At 38.1% G+C, this 18,910-nt stretch overlaps 1 protein-coding gene across 1 annotated transcript in view; it reads left to right on the top strand.

Moving 5' to 3' along the window:
- USH2A (usherin) overlaps positions 1-18,910 on the top strand; it is a 411,816-nt gene that overhangs the window by 300,713 nt on the left and 92,193 nt on the right. The window contains exons 44-48 of the mRNA XM_064164511.1: positions 739-948; positions 2,320-2,522; positions 4,508-4,620; positions 9,826-10,024; positions 18,448-18,616. Of these exons, the coding sequence (XP_064020581.1) occupies positions 739-948; positions 2,320-2,522; positions 4,508-4,620; positions 9,826-10,024; positions 18,448-18,616 (894 nt within the window). The remainder of the gene's footprint in view (positions 1-738; positions 949-2,319; positions 2,523-4,507; positions 4,621-9,825; positions 10,025-18,447; positions 18,617-18,910) is intronic.

The following is an 18,910-nucleotide window of genomic DNA, read 5'->3' as shown; positions in this document are numbered from 1 at the left end:
CATGCTTGTTCAAAAATAGTAACTCTGATTTTCACTATGGCCAAAAGGCCATCTCTGTAAAGTTGAGTGTAACTATAACTTAAGACACAGACACTTGTCCCTAAGTCATGGCTAAGGCAAGAATTCAGTATTCTGGGGTGGGAGAGTGTGTTGTTTGAGTGAAGGGAAGGAGCAAAACAGAACAAACAGAAACCATCTTTTGAGATGTCCTTCTGAAACTAGTGCCATACAGCAATCTGATTTGCTCTCTTCCTTCTATCTAAATGAAAGCCATCCTTTTGTGCACCACTGCTAGAACTTCACTTGTGAAGTTTTTTACTTCACAGATTCCTTTGTCTTCATGAGGATGTTCAAAGAAAGCTTTCTCCAGTATAAATAGGATGGTGAACCATCAGTGATTTTGTCAAGTTTGAAAGAGCAGTCTGCATCACTGCTTATAAGAGCAGCATAGAAGGCACTTGATGAAATCTTTGTCTTTTTTGAAATAAAGATGTCTGCATAGAATTTGGTTTTCTCTTCATAATAAATACTCTTGATAGGAATAGGTTGTGGAGTCTCCTTCTCTGGAGACTTTCAAAGCCTGTCTGGATGCGTTACTCTGTGACCTGTGCTAGATTGTGTGGTCCTGCTCTGGTAGGGGGGTTGGACTCGATGATCTCCTTGGGTCCTCTCCAACCCATAACATCCTGTGAAACTTGCTGTTTTCCAGTTGATCTCTGAACGTTTTTCTTTCCTTAGCCCTAAAAGAATTGCAAGGAGATGTGGTGTATTACACCCTTTTCATGAATTCTACCGGTGACAGAAGATCTCTGAGGATCCCAGCTGATGCAAACTCTACAGTCATTGGTGATTTACAGCCCAACACAGAGCATCAGATATTTTTCCAAGTTTTTAACGGAGCCCACAGCATCGACAGTGAAGTTGTGCACGTGACTACCTCAGATGGAGGTTGGTTAGCAGTGAATGTGGCTTGGCTTAAAATCCGAGAATGAAATTGATTGATTTTTGTTAGGGTTGAGATCAGTCATCCTTCCATTATAAAATTTCCGGTATAAAAGGAAAAAGGGCTAAAACGCTAAAATGCTTAAGTGCTGGTTGTCATCATGTGGTAGATCAATAAAGGGTCCCACTGAGACAGAAGCAAAAGCTCTAATAGCAGATATTAACCTAGTTTGTTCTCATCCTCTCCTGCATATTCCTGTCTGTGTGCACGACACTTAGAACTGAGTTCATATCAATAAATTGTGGATTTAGAAACAATTAATGGGGTTTTTAAAAGATTTGCTCTGTGAAGTGATGTGTGTTTGACATGACAGTCATACACAGAATCTGTTCTGAGTCACCAGAAACCCTAAGTATAAATTCAACCTCGAAGAGAATTCCTTAAGAGTAATTTCTATGCCAATAGGCAAGTGCAGGGAGGCGGGAAGAGGAGGATAGAATAATAATAATAATGAAATTATAAAATGGTGCATCAGAAATGTGTTTAGAATGATTTTTCTAATCTTTTTTTGCTTTATAAAGTCTCATTATAAACATTATAATATCATTACCTCAGAAACAAGTGTTCCAGGTCATTAGCAAAGCACTTTAAGTGAGGATTCCATTTCCTTTCTGATGCCAAAGGTCAGCACCTTTTGTTTATAAAATCGAGTCAATCACAGGTGCAATTTTTCAACTGGCAAAAATGACTTCTTGTGATTAAAAATAGGTCTTTGCATGGTTATTTCTGACATGCTTAGATAATTCTGTAATTTAACTTTTTCCTTTTTTTTTTTTTTAGTAATTCTTTTAATTTAAATAAGTGTTAGACTCAATCATTACCTACAGTAATCCAAAACCATTTACATAATGACAATATTGCCTATTGCTTTGGCAATGTCCCGTTCCATCAGACAAAGTATTTTGGTCTTAGGTCTTGCTTTAAAATTAAAACATTCTGGTTTTCTCTCTTCCTCTCTCTCTCTCTTTTTTTTTTTTTTTGGGAAAGGTTAGGATTGAGGGAGACCTAAAATTAACATTTGTATGTTTACAGTGCAGATGGGTGAATAATTTATCATCATATCTCACTGGCCACATACTACTGATGATTGACACTATGCTGCTGGTATAAAGCATTTTAACATCAGCTCTCAGTGGTTTCTAACTGAGAGTATAATAAGCCAATTTACAGAAGACTACAGACTGTGATAACTTCATCAGAGGAAAACAGATAAGCAGTGAACCCTTTGCTAAACCGAAATACTAATCTACATTTGGTTAAACAAGTGCTTTTGGAGAGACAGCTGGAGTTTATTCAGTTTCTTCCTTTATTTCTAGAGCCTGAGGGCATGTTCCCTCCAGAGGTTGTCATCATCAACAGTACAGCTGTACGTGTCATCTGGACATTGCCTTCAAACCCGAATGGTGTTGTCACAGACTACTCTGTCTATGTAAATAATAAGCAGTACAAGACTGGAATGAGCGAGCCGGGGTCCTTTCTTTTAGCAGATTTGTCTCCATTCACTGTGTACGATATACAGGTTAGAATATATTTTCTGGGTTGTGTGATATATCTAATTTTACCTAAAATAAGTATATTTCTAAGTGCAATATTGTTCCACGAATTTCTTTACCTATATGGTTGTATGTTTCACCGACGTTTGTGTGCATATGCATACAAGGCATACATTTATTTTCATAACATTTTATGTCTGTGTACACTTTTCATAACACACATTTCCTTTATCTTTTTTTTTCAAGCCATCAAGAAGTCCATTTATTTACTCCTAAATGCTCTGTGCTACAACATTAGCAAAGCCCCAACATATATTACAAAGAGGCAAAGATTCTACTCCTACTCATTAAAAGAAAATTGCAATTGTTTTAGCAACATCAGGCATGCATATGTCAGCACAGAGAAGTAATGATGTTGCATTTATTATCCTGTTATCTTTTTCTCTTTTTAGGAGGAAGCAGAACTGATCTCTGAAATCATAGCAGTATTTATGTTGTTAACTACTATATTTTTTGTTGCTTTGTCTTTTCTCAGTCTTTATTTCTCCATTCATATATTTAATAAAAGGCATAATAATGTATGCAGAATAAAACAAATTAGAAGTATCTTTCTCTACTTTACTTGTATTAAGATATCAAAAAAATCTAGTTAAACACTTAATTGCAACTGTTCCTTTCTATTTCGTTCAGGTTTCGATGGCAGTATATATTGAGAAGGATTTAGCAGTTTTGGTGTTAACTACTATATTTTTTGTTGCTTTGTCTTTTCTCAGTCTTTACTTCTCCATTCATATATTTAATAAAAGGCATAATAATGTATGCAGAGTTAAAAAAAAATAGAAATATCTTCTTGTACTTTAGGTGTATTAATATATTCAAAAACTCTAGTTAAACACTTAATTGTAACTATTCCTTTCTCATTCGCTCAGGTTTTGATGGCAGTATATATGAGAAGGATTTAGCAGTATCATGTATACTTCATTCTGAAAATTTGCATCCATAAATAAACATCACAGACAGGCATACCATAACAGATCTCTGTGTTCCAGCCCCTCTGAAACAGCAAACCTTCATCCATGAATACGCATATGACTTTCTGAATGCCACTTGGAAACACATTTGTCTTTTCTCAATAACAATGCAAATTCAGTGTACTGCCTCACTTATAGATACTCTATATTAATTTACCATGGCCACCTTCTGTTGCTTGAGATGTTAATTATTCTTCTTTTCTGCTTTCCTAGTCTTTAAGCTGGACTTACATTTGCAACAATACAATAGGTAGAACCAAAATAAGCTGGGTCTGATTTTATTTTGATTTGTTTTCTTCTTGTCCTTGAAAAAAAAATTCTCTTGGATGCATGTGCATCTTACTGGTAACATTACTGCATTATCTTTCATTTTTTGTGTTGTTATTTTTTTAAAATTACTTTTTATTTTGAGTAATTTCTCTGTTAAAAATACCAAAAGAACGTTACCATGCTTCACTAGCTGTTTCACTTTGCCTTCCCTTAGTTAGATCTCAAGAGCTGAAGGAATAAGATTTTATTTTTGTGGCATTTGTCACAATGAAAGATATAATTCCTAGTTCAATTTTTCACTTTTAATTTTTCAGCAAAGCCATGAAAGGATAGAACTATATAAAGGAAAAACTATCCTTACTATTTTTGTGTAAGAATGTATTGTAGGTATCGAAAATTTACTCAAGACCTCAAATCAAAGTACAGTTTTCAGTCTTGTGTACTGTATTCTACATACACGTGCAGAAAAACAGATTCACTGCAGTTCTGTGCACAAAAATTAGTGCCAGAGAGCTTTTATTTTTAAATGGTGGTGGGGAAATGCAATATACCTCTGGTAGATATCTTAAAGCTGCAATATTTTTCTAGTATTGTGCTATCTTTTAAATAGAAAAGAATAAAACCTTGGATAGAAAGAGAAGCCTGAACAAGTATCAGATCTGAATCAGTTCTGTAGCTGAGTATCTGAAACTCATGTTCTTCTTCATCAGATTGAAGCCTGCACGATCTATGCCTGTGCGAGAAGCAATGGGACCCAGATTACAACAGTGGAAGATGAGCCAAAGCAGCTGTCAGCACCCATTATTCACATAATTGGCTCAAGGTACAATGCTATAGGTTGCTTTCATATATCAGAGAGATTTCTAGCTGAAAGGGAAGCCAGAATTTGAATTGAATAATGTGCATTTAAAAAATACAGTATACACCTTGAAAACATTTTTCATGGTTATTATTTTTGGTCTTGGAATGTTTGGCCAAAAGAGTAATTGAAGAAATCTCACCATAGGTTGATAGCACATGCCCATTTGGGTAGCACTATGGTGTGATAATAAATAAAGCATAAGTGGAAGTAGTTAAGCGTAGAGGAATGAAAATTATCACATTTTGCTGTCAGTAAAGAAGTGGAAGATTAATGCTCAGAGAGCAATGCGATGCTGATAGTGGAAACTTAGAATAATGGTGGGTAAAAAAAAGTCACCTGTCACAAACAGCAAGAATTAGTAAGCTATCTTAAAAGGCAAGCATATCTATGTCTCCTTGAACCACTGTTTCCAATCTGGCTATCCACTACATCCACAGGCATGGGCAGATGTCTAAACTGTAAAGAAAACATCAGATCTGCAGTCCCTTGAAGCAGCCAAATAGTAACATATTCAGTGATTGTTTGGGAGTTCATATCTTCCAAAGACAGACTAGAACTAATCTCACTAACACGGTTTTCAGAATTACACCAACAATAAAACAGTTAGACTTCTGTCTTTATGTTACTGTGCATGTGATTTTATTACACTGCTGGTACAATATACTCGTTTAGCAGTAGTTTTTTTTCAGGGAAGAAAGAAAGGGGGAAAAAAATTAAATAAAAACCCCCAAACCTGCCCAGCAGCATGGATTTGCTTCTTCAGTCTCTTAAGGAATTCGGTTTGCTGTTTATCTTTTCTACATTTTGGTTGAATTCACCATTTGTCTCTGTGTGAGGGTGAAATTAAGCTTGCTATTTTTCTGTCACACTTATAGATATAGTCAAAGCTCGTTTGATGATAAGAACTCAGTTCAGGATCTCATCTTTTGCCCTTGGCTTTAACTTATGTATGCCTTTGTCTGTATTGTCTGTACTGCAAACACTTATGCATGTTTCTGCTATTATATATAGACTAAATATGTCATAACACATGAATGCAAAAGGATCAAAAATGCTTTCCTACTTTATAATCTGCTCAGCCAGAAACAGACTCTGCTTCTACACTGCCTTTTCCTACATGTCATATTATCATCAGCTGTTCTTATATCCCAAAAGAATACTAACTACTGATCGATTGCCCGGACATGTCTGGCCGTGGCCTACATGTGCCCCGGGTAGTTCATTTATTTGCCACGGTGGATTTGCTAGAGTGGAATTTAATCAATAGCTAATTCATTAATTCTGGTCCTCGAGTATGTAGGGATTGTGCAGTATAAAAATGACCGGCTGGCTTCAGCTTTGATTGAAATATGACAAACACTGCAGCTGACAGCTTCAGCAGGTGCTGGGCTGAATATGAATATTGCTTATTTATCCTCCATAAAAGAAAAAAAAACTTGGGAAAAAAAAAACCAGTTTGTGTAGACAAGAGGGCATTGTAATAACTATCTGTCATCAGAGAGAAAAACACCCCAACATTTCTAGAGTATAGGCTCATGGGATACCTGAGATATAATACAGACTGTGCAGTTTATTGTCTTTAATTGCAGTCATGGCATTTTTCCCTCTTCTGCATCAGTTTGGGGGGCTGTATTATTGATGAGAGTGCTGTAGGATAATGTCTTTGTAGCATTGACAAATAATTGTTTTAAAATTTGCCTCAAGGTGCTGCATGACATAAATTATAATTTCACCAGCCAACTTCTTAGAAGTCTTTCTGATGTCAGCTCCATACTGTTCTAATGAAGGTTATACCACTGGAGCCATTAAAAATACCTTACTTTTCCACCCCTTAGAGTTAATAACTCAGCTTCAGGCTGAAACTTGGCATAAAAGGTCGCAGTCCTGGAATTATTATTTTATAATGGCAAACTTCAAATAGAAAAGAGTATGGGACCCAAGCCTCAAGTCCTAAGTCCTGAAGTTCTTCAGGACTACCTCCCAAGGGACGCTGACTGGTTGAAGGTCAAACAAATCTTGAAAGGTTTCTATCATGTTAGGCCTAAATGGGCCAAAAATGGGCTTATACATGTCCTACCTTACCCAGGCATGTTTTTCTGCTCTCAGCCAGAAGGAGGGCTGGGGGAAGCAAAATGAAAGCCTGACTTCACCTAATATGATCAAGCTTGGCTAACTGCCATTCTGATTGACTAATCTATGTCCAAAGGTCCATTAGTCTTGGGCTGTATTGATAAAAAGGGATGAGCAGGTAGCATGGTGTGCATCCTGAACTGCCTGGAAACTCCACTGCCTCGAGTTTACCAGGAACAGGCTCTACATGCCTGTGATTGGCTTGCCCAGCCAGCATGACATTGTGCCAAGATTGCACATCGCATCACATCCTGCCTGCCCCTCTGCAAGGCTTCTGCTGAATTGGGAACCAAGAGGAACCAGGTCAGAGACTATGCTATAGACTCTCAACTTCCTGAGAAAAAAGCCTGGGAAACTCCAAAGCCTCTAATGGCTTTGAGACCACCAATGGCAACCCCTCCACATGCTTTGGGTACTGTCTGATACTATTTTGTGAGTAAATACTTCAAGCCTCTTATAATTCACTAATTGTCTTCTGCCATAAGCAGAAAGGTGTTTCCTGCATCCACTTAGTGGATAAGCAGTATAATTAACCACAAGAACTTTCTCTTCCATTATAATGTTTGAATTTGCCACTTTAAGAAATAAGTGCTTTAGGTTTGCCTGTTCTCTGTGTGTATAAGTATCCAAACCATGCATTTTGAAACTTGTGAATAAGTTTTCTGGTGAGATTTAATGTTAGTAAGCTGTGTTTGTAGTTATTGACAATCTTTGCCTGGATATCAAAATCAATACAACTTATTAATTTTGCATAATTAATAACAGTTGGATATTCTTCAAGAGGGAAGTCTTTAAGGTGCAGGAACAAGCCATTCTGGTGTGTCATTTAAGACAAGCTGTTGGTGAAGAAAGCCAGCATGGCTGAACAGAGAGCTTTGGCTGGAACTCAGGAAAGAAAGGAAAGTCTATGGCATATGGAAGAAGGGGACAGGCCACTCAGGAAGCCTATAATCTAATTTCTCTCATTAAATTATTCCAATTTGCCTCAAACTATGCCTCAAACTAGCAGAGTAGCACTAGTCAATGAACTTTTCTGGCATTTAATTTTGCCATGCAGCTTTACATGACACAAGGCTATGTGCACCCCAAATGTGTATCTATAAATATAAGACTATAGCGATTGCTTGTTAAAAGTAAAATATTGATGCTGAGCTCTGCAGAAAAGACAAAATGTTCAAATTATTGCATCAATTCTCAGGCCTAATGCGAAATTATTTTAGAGAGATGCATTATTTACAAACCTGCAAAACCTGATGCAATACTTTGAAAACATGCCTTTGAGCCCTTGAATGAGACTTGCAGAAAGCAAAGCATTCAAAAATCTGACTGGGAATGCTTTCTTTGCTCCTGTCATCTCTACTGTGCAAAGACCAGGAAAGAGTTGCAATGGCATTTATAATGGCTAAAGTACTACCTTTCACTTCCTTTTCATTCTTTTTCTGAAGTTTATACAATATATTTTTCTTTCTTGCATTTTAAAGTTAACTCCTGTGGCATTATTCAAATGTAGATGTGTGTATGTGAGTGTCTGTACATGTGCATGTGGTAGGAAATGTAGTGCATAGAAAATAGCCATGTACAGAATATGGAATTACATCTTTGGTTCAGATGACGACCTTGGAATGATAATAGCAGCCCTGCAAGTCACCTATGAAGTTATTTCTTCATAGGTGACATTAATTCCTGCTCTGTTAAAGGCTTATTGCTGTGTGTATTCCTCTGTTTATACCTCAAGGAAGTGAAATAATAGTTCAGTTATTTTTATTCTGTTAAGATGTCAAAGTTTATCTCAGCAGCTGCTGTTCCACTGTAGTATTTTCACTTTAAATTAATGCTAATTTATGATGTCAATGGCATACCGACAAGGGCTGTGTAATTGGGACATGGAGAATAAAAAGAGGTATTTCAAGCCTGTATATATACTATGCAATGTTGTCAGTCCTGCATGTAGGTCTGTGCCCAAAGAGAGTCATAATGGAAGGAATTTGTGTCTTGTGCCATATTCCAGAGTGATTATTCAAGAAACTGAACTTTCCTTTGATATAAACCAAAACAAAATAACATAAAATAAAACAACATAAAATGTATACATTATTAAAGACAGAGCACAGTTCTGTTTCAAATGTTCTGTTTGATATTATTTTAATATTAAGTGAGGGTTTGGAGCACACTCATAGCAGTTAATAGTCTTGCCACAGTTTAACATAATTTTTCCTTTGAGATCCTTCCTTAAACTGATGATCTGACTTCAAACTTGAAGTCAACAATAGGATTTTGTTTTACAGACAGGCTTTTGCAGGCTGCAACAGTCTGTAGAAGTTTAGAATCTTACTTTTGATCAACAGTTGCACTTTTTTAAATTCCAATTTTGTGTGAATTCAAATATTTAAGCACAGAAAGAGAAGCAGTGCTTACTGATGCCATGTTGAATAATTTCTTTTAATTCTGTGCCAAAGAACACATTTCAAAGCAACATACTTTTAAAAATGTGTTTGGATGCAGAAAAAGGCAAGATGAATACCAATCTCATCTCAGTGGTGACTGACCACAAAGTGAGTAAGCTTCACTGGTGACAGCAGAGGGTGGTCTTTTGCTCTCCATCTGCCCATTATCTACCAGATGCCTATCTGTGAATAGAACAATCATGCCAGCCCTGAAAATAGCTCATGTATGCTTTTGCTATAGAAAGAAAACATAGTAAATCATTCTTCCTAACACTGAAATGGAACAAGTAGAATGCTAGAAAGCTTCCAGAAGTATGAATTAAATACCTTTTAAATAACAATCTTGAAGGACTTTTATTGAATGTATGTTTTCCCAGAGTACTAGCACATATTGACACCATTTTTTGTCTTTCAAACCTTCATAGCTTTTAGTCATTAAATCAGGTGTGAAATTCACCATCCATGGCTATGTTTTGGACACTTCAAAATATTACACTCCATGGGAACTAGTATGAAATGGAGCTACTATATGCTAATCCTTTAATGTTATAATTCAATAATTTAACAGATGTTAATTTTCTGCTTATTATAGATCTCTTGAAATTAGCTGGGCATCGCCAGGACAGCCAAATGGTATTATCCTGGGATACGAACTCTTACGTACAGCTTCGCAGAGGTGTACCCCATCAAAGACTCCAAGAAGCAGCAAAAGTAATGGAATGTGTATCTCATTAGAATGTAAAAAGCATGAAAATATCTGTGGAGAAGAGTGTTATCACCCAGAGTTGAAGGTACGTGTATTCTTAAGTTAGTAATATAATGAAAAATTATAGTTTATGAATGAATGTGTAAACCAAACCTCTTTAGTTGTCTGAGAAATGGAAGTTGAGGGTTCTTCTTCTTTGTAGGTTTGATATGTGTCTTGAAACTTTTTAAACTCATGGAACATCTTAAAATCAAACAGAGATGTTTAAGCTCAGTACAGGGATAGCTGTGCAAATGTCTCCAGCAGTGTATGTGTGTCAGATGATGACAAGTGATTCCGTTGTCTTCAGTCTGCGACAGTTGTCTTCTTTACTCCTTTCAGAAGAAATTAAATGGTTACCATTTATGTATGTGTCTTGCCTTAACATTTTGGGTTGGAGCAATAGTGCAGTTCCAAAGTGAACCCTCATATTGTTTTTATTTAGTACATACTGATTCAGAGTAGAAGTGGTTTTAATATATATGAATCCAGTCCTTTGCACAAGAAGCTAAGCCAGAAGTTGTGTTTCAGAACCCCTTCAAACCCACTCCAGTTTTGAATGGGGACTTTTAAGTTCCTAACCAGTCTGGAACCCACCATGCATCTGAAGTTTCTTCCCTTCAAAAAGCTTTGTTCTACATGCACAGTGCAGAAGTTAATCTCAAGGAATCGGGCTGTGTTTGATCTACAGTAAATCTAGGAGACCACATGTAATGGAAGTTTGAGGAATTTTAGTACCAAACTCTTGAGTCCACTGATCCAATCTGATAGAGACAAATTCCATGGTGGGTATAAATGTACACAGACTGCTGTATGTATTTTTGCATCCCATCTGGAACAATTATTTTGCTCAGTCATGTGCATGCCAGCCAATAAAACTACAAACTTCTAGAGGAGATTCTTTGTCAGATCAAGTATTCAAGTGTTTGTGGAGCACATTATGATATTTATTTGACTTCTCTGGAACAAAGTGATTGCATTGGACCACTTAAAAATCAGAGAAAGTTATCTAGGTGTATCCAAAGTCTCAAAAATACAAGTAAAACTATGAAGTTTATGGCAAATAATGGTTATTAAAATGTCTTTCTGTTTTTTTTTTTTAAAGCTTAATGATAAGATCTGGGCTTTTTAATGCTTAATGACAAGATCTTCTAGTACAGAAAATCTCTTCAAATTCCACTACAAGTGGGTGGCTGTACATGACAATGATGAGCAGCTTTGAATGGGATCCATTGTGATTTGTCAGATATATTTTTAAATTATGGCTATTTTCAGGTTAATCTTCATATGAGTCCCTGTTTAGAGTAGGATCAATAGCATAGCAGGAGTCTGTAATGGTTTTTATTGACAAATGAGGCAGAAAACTCTTAGTTTGAAAGTAAGATTTAATGTAATGAAATAGTGTCCCTATTTGTCAAAAGCATCATCAGATGTTCTGTGAGTAGAGCAAACAACGCATATTCACAAAGTACCCTGTCAGAGAAGACAGTAATTAAGGGAGTGAGTTATTTGAGGAGTTCAAATCAAACTATAAATTACTTCAGACAACACAGCTCTAACTTTTGAGTTCCTTGAAAGCAATACTACGCTAAACAGATGAATTTCTGAGATCTTGCAGGTGAATTGTAGGCAGCCTTTCATTCTAAAAGGTAAATTAACCTATTTGATTTTTGGTGTCGTAGACTCTTTAACAGAGATTGGCATGCATTGTGAGTTAAATTTTTATTACATTAATTGACAAAGTTTTCTTCATTTTTAATTTTTCAGTCTTTGTCCGAATGCTTCTCTGAACTTGGAGAGTGTCCATTTATTTTTATAGCTTCCTGACTTTTAAATTTTTTCAAATTAATTTTGCATTAAGTTCTTATAATGATCTCTTTGTATTCTCAAAGGCTGTGGTGAGGAGTGGATGCTATTTGTTAAGTAATGGAAATGTAATAAATGACTGCAAGATCCACAGGAAACTGAAGCACTCATACATAAAATGACATGGGATTTATTTTTGTGGGTCAATTGATTAAAATTCCCAGCTCTTAGCTTTGCCTGGTTTCCTATATGTAGACACACTAGCCATCCCAAATGTCTGCAAGAGATACCTACAGAGTTCCTGGTGCATCTGCGTTCTTCTTAAACTAGAGTCTGTGACAGGGACAATGTAAGACCTTACATGCCAGCCTTCTGTCAGTCTGTATCAGTCATAATGATGAAGTGCGGGGGGAGGTATAGGCTGGATGTTAGGAGGAAGTTCCTCAGTTCTTCCCAGAGAGAGTGATTTGCCATTGGAATAGGCTGCCCAGGGAGGTGGTGGAGTTGCTGTCCCTGGAGGTCTTGAAGAAGAAACTGGATGGAGCACTTAGTGCCAAGGCCTGTGTGAATGCATTCCTCTGTTATTTGTGCTAGATTCTGTGGTCCTGCTCTTGGACTCGATGACCTACTTGGGTCCCTTCCAATCTCTAACATGATAGAATAGAATAGAATAGAATAAACCAGGTTGGAAGAGACCTCCAAGATCATCCAGTCCAACCTAGCATCCAGCCCTATCCAGTCAACTAGACCATGGCACGAAGTGCCTCACCCAGTCTTTTCTTGAACACCTCCAGGGATGGGGACTCCACCACCTCCCTGGGCAGCCCATTCCAATGGGAAATCACTCTGTGAAGAACTTCCTCCTAACATCCAGCCTATTCTTCCCCCAGCACAACTTGAGACTGTGTTCCATGATCCTGTGATTGAGTAGGGCTGAGTGATAGGTTGGACTAGATGATCTTGGAGGTCTCTTCCAACCTGGTTGATTTTATGATTTTACTATGTGTGGTCCTTAGATTTGACAGTCTGGTCAGAAGTGAAGGAAAGCAACGCTGGCCGGTGTGCACTTGTTCTGAAAAGAAAGCCTCTTATCCACAGTGCCAGCTGCTATTTACTGTACTTTAATTGTACAGCTAAATGCAAAGGGATGTCACTGAGAATTAAATGCTGAGCAGCTTAAATAATGCTCAGATCCAGAATAATAAGCAAGTTTTTTGTTTAATAGATGTTAAACTGGTCAGCAAAAGCAGACAGATTGTATATATGTATAGCTCAGACAAACAGGTTTTGAAGGTCTCTCCTTTGGCCGGGTCATTTGCTGCACTTCTTGTACAAGACAATTTCCTTTAATCCAGGAGTATAAAGTGAAAGGAATACAAGGCCTTTGGTACAAAACCAATTTGGAGATATGTCTCGGGCTATTTATTAATATTTCCTTATAGCTTTTTGGGCTACATTTGAGATTATCAGCTTGCTGCTGTTAGGCATTGCAGAAAAAGATGGCCTTGTTATAATTTCTTCTCCACTTAAGAGATCAACACATCCCCCCTAACAGTAGCAGAAACAGAAGTGTGTGTTTTCACTGTGCAGCAGGGTGGAATGCAGAGACTCTTTAGCTGACGTTGGCTTTGGGTTAAGCTAAGTGCCATTGGAATGGGCTGCCCAGGGAGGTGGAGTTGCCATCCCCGGAGGTGTTCAAGAAAGGACTCGATGAGACACTTAGTGCCATGGTCTAGTTGACTGGATAAGACTGGGTGATAGGTTGGATTGGATGATCTTGGAGGTCTCTTCCAACCTGCTTGGCTCTATGATTCTAAGAGCCCTGCTGGGGGATTTTCACAAATGGCACATGTTAATTGCGCTGAGTGAGAGGGTAAGCCTGTACTTCTTAGCAATGTCCGAGTTATATTTGGTTAGTTCATTAACTGCAGGTTTTTGTAGCTTGTTGCTGGGTGCTAGGTTGGACTGGCTGATCTTGGAGGTCTTTTCCAACCTGGTTGATTCTATGATTTTATGATTTTAGTAAGATACTACACAGTGATCTAGAAGAGAATAACAGTGATTTCTGCTCGTGGATTTTAGATCAAAAGCTGTACCAAAATTACCAAAAGAGAACAGCAGTTTGAGAAAGGAAGTGGATAAGTATACCTAGCAAAAAGGGGTGTCTATATGGATTCAGAGATAATTTAAGCAAAAAGAATGAGCCTTGCTAATTTAAAATATTCCCTCTCACGTGAGAACATGATGAGTCAATCATTACTCTGGTGTTTGCTCCGCAGGCGGAAATTTTTAATGAACTCTTGTAGCTAATAGGAATTCCTCAGAGTGTTTTGTGAATTGCTATTTCACAAAGTGGCTCTGGCAGCAAGCGTTTGACAAGAAGGATAAACATGGCTGCCTAGCACATCTGTTTATTCGAGTAAATCAGTCCTAGCTCAACTGGCATGTGTCCATAAGGCCAGATAATATCCTTTAGCAAAGTCTTCAGCAAGCAGAGGGATCAGGGATGACACAATTGTAATTAAAAGTGAGTTGTGTAGATAAGTTTGGCGTATTTTCCCAAATTGTTAAAAGATTGTGTAATCCTGCCTGCCAGATTCGATATCTGCTCTGGGCTAGTGTCATGGCTGACTGGGCCTTTCACAGCTATTGTAATAAGCCTTTCTTTGTGCCCAGCCCAGTGTCCCCATGCTTCTGTGTTACACTCCCTCTGTGGCCTTGAATGGGAGAATAGCTACAAGACTCATTTGTGAGTAACTCAGTTTACCAATATTTTTGAGGGCTCCCATGTTATCTAAGATGAACATCTTGTATTGTCTCCAAAGGTTTTCTAGCTGGCAAGCATATGTTAAGCTTTCAGCCCTCTGTTTGAGGGTAAGATCTCTGACCTGCCTGAAATGTTGGTGTCACTGTATCTGATTGCTATGAGGCTTCTACTTTCATGTACATAGTAACACCATCCAGTTGGGACTGTCACTTTCAGATCTAAGAGGATGAGATAATAATAACCTTTTGCCACTATAACTTTCAATCCAACTGCTTTTCTTCTTTGTCTGTGACATAATTTTAGCATTACTTGAATGCATTTATTTTATGGATTGATAATGCAGAATCCTTGGGCTGAATACCAATGCAAATAGAAGCTAGCTATCTTCAGAGGACTGCCAAGAAAGTGTTACCTAACAATTTACAGCTGACTGCAGAGGGTGTTATGGAGCTACATAATAATAGCACCAACTATATCAATCAGTAATGCCAGGTGAAAATCTGAATGTGGTTTAGAGCTGACTGGATCCCTTTTTGGAAAATCACAGTATCACAGTATCTGTAGAGTATTGAAACTACTGAGGAACTTAAATTTGTAACAAAGGCAGGCAGCTGCTGAAGCTATTGTAACATACATGATTGCTTAGCTGGGGATTTTTTGGAGGTAATTCAGGAGGAAAAGAACAGAAAACAGTAATAATGCAATCTTATAAATAATCTAACCAGAATGCTTTAGTTAGAACTACAACAGCCCTCCCAGTATCTGTGTGAAATACACAGAGCAGCTGTTTTTGCTGAGAATTCACAAGAGAACGGGCCTTTCTTCAAGCTGGAAACATCACATGAAAGACAAATTGGCTGCTCAAGCATTTGGGCCAGGATGATGCCAAAGACGGGCAGGTTTCTTTATCTGAAAGATGCAAATACTGTGTTCAAGTGAAATTAGGGTGTTGTGCATCAATGAAAAGAAGGAAACAGTACACGAGTGAATGAAATCCATGAAAAGAAAGTAAATTGGGCTAAACAGGTGATAGAGTGAGACACAGTCCCAAGGTGCACTCAGACTGGTCCCGAGAACATGAGGAACGTGTGTTTGACCTCTTCTCATGCAAGCAGGCAAAGCAATCGCTGGCTCAGCTGTCTCATGCTCAGGATGCAGTAAACAGGTTAAGAGAGAGGTCATCTTTTTAGTGTCAAAAATTGTTTAATGCCACCTATTCTGAGGACAGTGGCATGACAGTACTTGATTTGATATTTTTAAGAATCATTGTAAATTTCTTGGAAATGCAGAGTCCAGGTAGTCTTTTAGGTTGCTTTGGAGCCAATTGCAAATGAACTCAGCTTGGAGGGTGTGCCAATCATTAAAAAAACCATCCAAAAGTGAGGAAAGAGAGAATAGGTGCAAGGCAGAGCTTTATTTGACATCTTAACTAATGATCTGGAAGAATGAACAGTAGGTTAATTAAATTCATAGATTGGATTATATTACTAGTGACAAGGTGGACAGCAAAATAATATAACTGGACCTACAGAGACTCAAAATTCCCAAACATAAAATGAAGAACTCAGACATGTTGATAGTCTAAAACAGATGCTGAATGAGAAAGTGTGCTGAAAAAGCTGAAAGCATATAAGACATGAAAACCTCAAAGTATAATGAGGAAACAAGAGCACCTTCTGCCCTACCTCATGTTAATTTTGAGTTACATATTGTTTATGTATTGTAAATTTTAACTCCAGTATCTAACCTAATGCTCCCAGGGGTGATTGAGTAAAGGCCATTCAAAGGTGAACAGAAGAAAGACTTACCTTTCAGTGTGAATAAGAAATTATACAATCATAGAGTCATAGAATCAACCAGGTTGGAAGAGACCTCCAAGATCAGCCAGTCTAATCTAGCACCCAGCCCTGTCCAATCAACTAGACCATGGCACTAAGTGCCTCATCCAGGCTTCTCTTCAACACCTCCAGGGAAGGTGACTCCACCACCTCCCTGGGCAGCCCATTCCAATGCCAATCACTCTCTCTGTGAAGAACTTCCTCCTAACATCCAGCCTATACCTCCCCCCAGCACAACTTGAGACTGTGTCCTCTTGTTCTGTTGCTGGTTGACTTAAGAAAAGTAATACTATTTTTTCTGTATATATATATTTGTGTATTATAAATGTGATGCAAATTAAATGTCCTGAGCCTAGTAATACACATTTTTGAAATGGTTTTGTCAGGAAATAAAATAGCTAGGTAAATAAAATACTGTTCTATAGGAACACTTGTTTTTTATTTGCAGCTAAGATAACCTGATGAGAACATGGTCAGGCACAGAAGTTCTCCATATCAAAAGAAAACAAAGGAAAAACTTGGTGTTAGTGTCTTTGCTGTACTGTCAACTGCATTTTCTGTCTATCTGTAAGAGGACTCTTTCTGGCTAACAAAAGTTGTGTTGACTGTTGGTTCTGAGTTTACAAATTTTACCATTCTCCTGACTGTTCTGTATGATTTTATTTGCATACAGGGTGCTGTTCCAGCGACACATGACTAAGTATACAAATAATTATTTGATTGTTCAGGCATAGAATTTTCTCGACAGCACCTAGACAGAAGTCTGCAGTTAAAAGGCCTTTTCAAAATTCATTTCCATGTAAATTTTATTTTGGAAAAAAAATAATCCTTCTATAAATACTATTCTCTTGAGATCACATTGTCTGAAGAACTGTGGTCATGAATAAGTGATCATGTGCTAGAAAAAGAAAATTCTGCTTGTTTTTGTGTGAAAGAAAACCCAAGAGCTCATGTTGGGAAATACTGTTTTTCAGTTGTAAGACTTTCAGATGACATATTTCATCATAAATGAATAAATAAATAAAAATTGGGAGAAAAGAAAAGGGTAAGGTGATAGTAGATTGTATCTACATATTGCAGTCTAGTCCACATTGAGATATCTTTATTAATGATCTGGACCAGGGATTGAGTCCAGCATCAGTAAGTTTGCAGATGACACCAAGCTAGGTGCAAGTGTTCATCTGTGAGAGGGCAGGAGAGCCCTGCAGGGGGACCTTGACAGGCTGGATGAGTGGGCAGAGGCCAGTGGGATGAGATTTAACAAGGCTGAGTGCAGGATTCCACATTTAAGCCACAACAACCCCAAGCAGCGCTACAGGCTGGGGACAGAGTGGCTGGAGAGCAGCCAGGGAGGAAGAGACCTGGGGGGTACTGGTAGATAGTAGGTTGAACTGGCCAGTTCAACTGGGCAGTGTGCCCAGATGGCCAGGAGAGCTAATGGCATCCCAGCCTGGATCAGCAACACTGTGGCTGGTAGGACAAGTTAGGTTATTCTTCCCCTGTACTCAACACTGGTCAGGCCACACCTTGATTGCTGTGTCCAGTTCTGGGCTCCTCAATTCAGGAGAGATGTTGAGGTACTGGAGCATGTCCAGAGAAGAGGGGCCTGGAGCACAGTCCTGTGAGGAGAGGCTGAGGAAGCTAGGGGTGTTTAGCCTGAAGAAGAGGAGGCTCAGGGGGGACCTCATTGCTGTCTACAACTACCTGAAGGGACGTTGTGGTCTCTTCCAACCTGGCTGAGTCTACGATTCCATGACTCAAACAGCCTACAAGGTATATGACGACGATTCGTGTTAATGGATTATTTCATTAAGGTTCAGTATGGTTGATGGCCACAGAATAGCAGCATTCTGTCAGACACACAGTAGCTTGGTGAAGTCTGATAATGCTGGATGACAGAGGATTTTAGCCAAGCTGCATTTTGTTTGACTGCAGTCACGTTAACATCCATACTAAGATGTGTTGTGCCTTCATATACATGTTGTTTTGCCATAGAAGAGGTAATGTTCTGTTTTAACAGGTATTGCCTTACTGATGCTTTTTTTTTTTTACTTCTAGGTATGCTGTAATGGGATTCTGCACGACAATAAACCTGACTTCCAGTGCTGCGAAGACAAGTACATTCCATTTATTCTTAAATCACCTGGGGTTTGCTGTGGTGGTCAGATACATGCTGTGCAACCCAGACATCAGTGCTGTGGTGGTTATTACACTAGGGTGTTAGTAGGTAAGAGATGACTCCTTTCCAGTGCTTGAAAGAAACAAAACAAAGTTGATATCTCTGTTAAACCAAGGAGAACAAAAACATAGCCGTAAATGTGGCATTTATCAAGACTTTTAGACTTGTGTTCAGTGGGATAAGCAAAGAAAATTACATTGTCTTCTACACACAGGATGCTGTTTATACACAAAAAAGTTAATTGATGAAACCTGATGATTGGGTCATTTCCCAGAGAACTAATTTATGCCAAACTATACTTAATTGCAGTAAGTGCTGCATAATGGGGAGGGTAGTTCTGCT

Source organism: Pogoniulus pusillus, chromosome 25 (genome assembly GCF_015220805.1).
Source record: "Pogoniulus pusillus isolate bPogPus1 chromosome 25, bPogPus1.pri, whole genome shotgun sequence".
Classification (NCBI taxonomy): Eukaryota; Metazoa; Chordata; class Aves; order Piciformes; family Lybiidae; genus Pogoniulus; species Pogoniulus pusillus.
The sequence above is the reverse complement of the archived record's forward strand: the minus strand, read 5'-3'. Positions and strand labels throughout refer to the sequence as shown.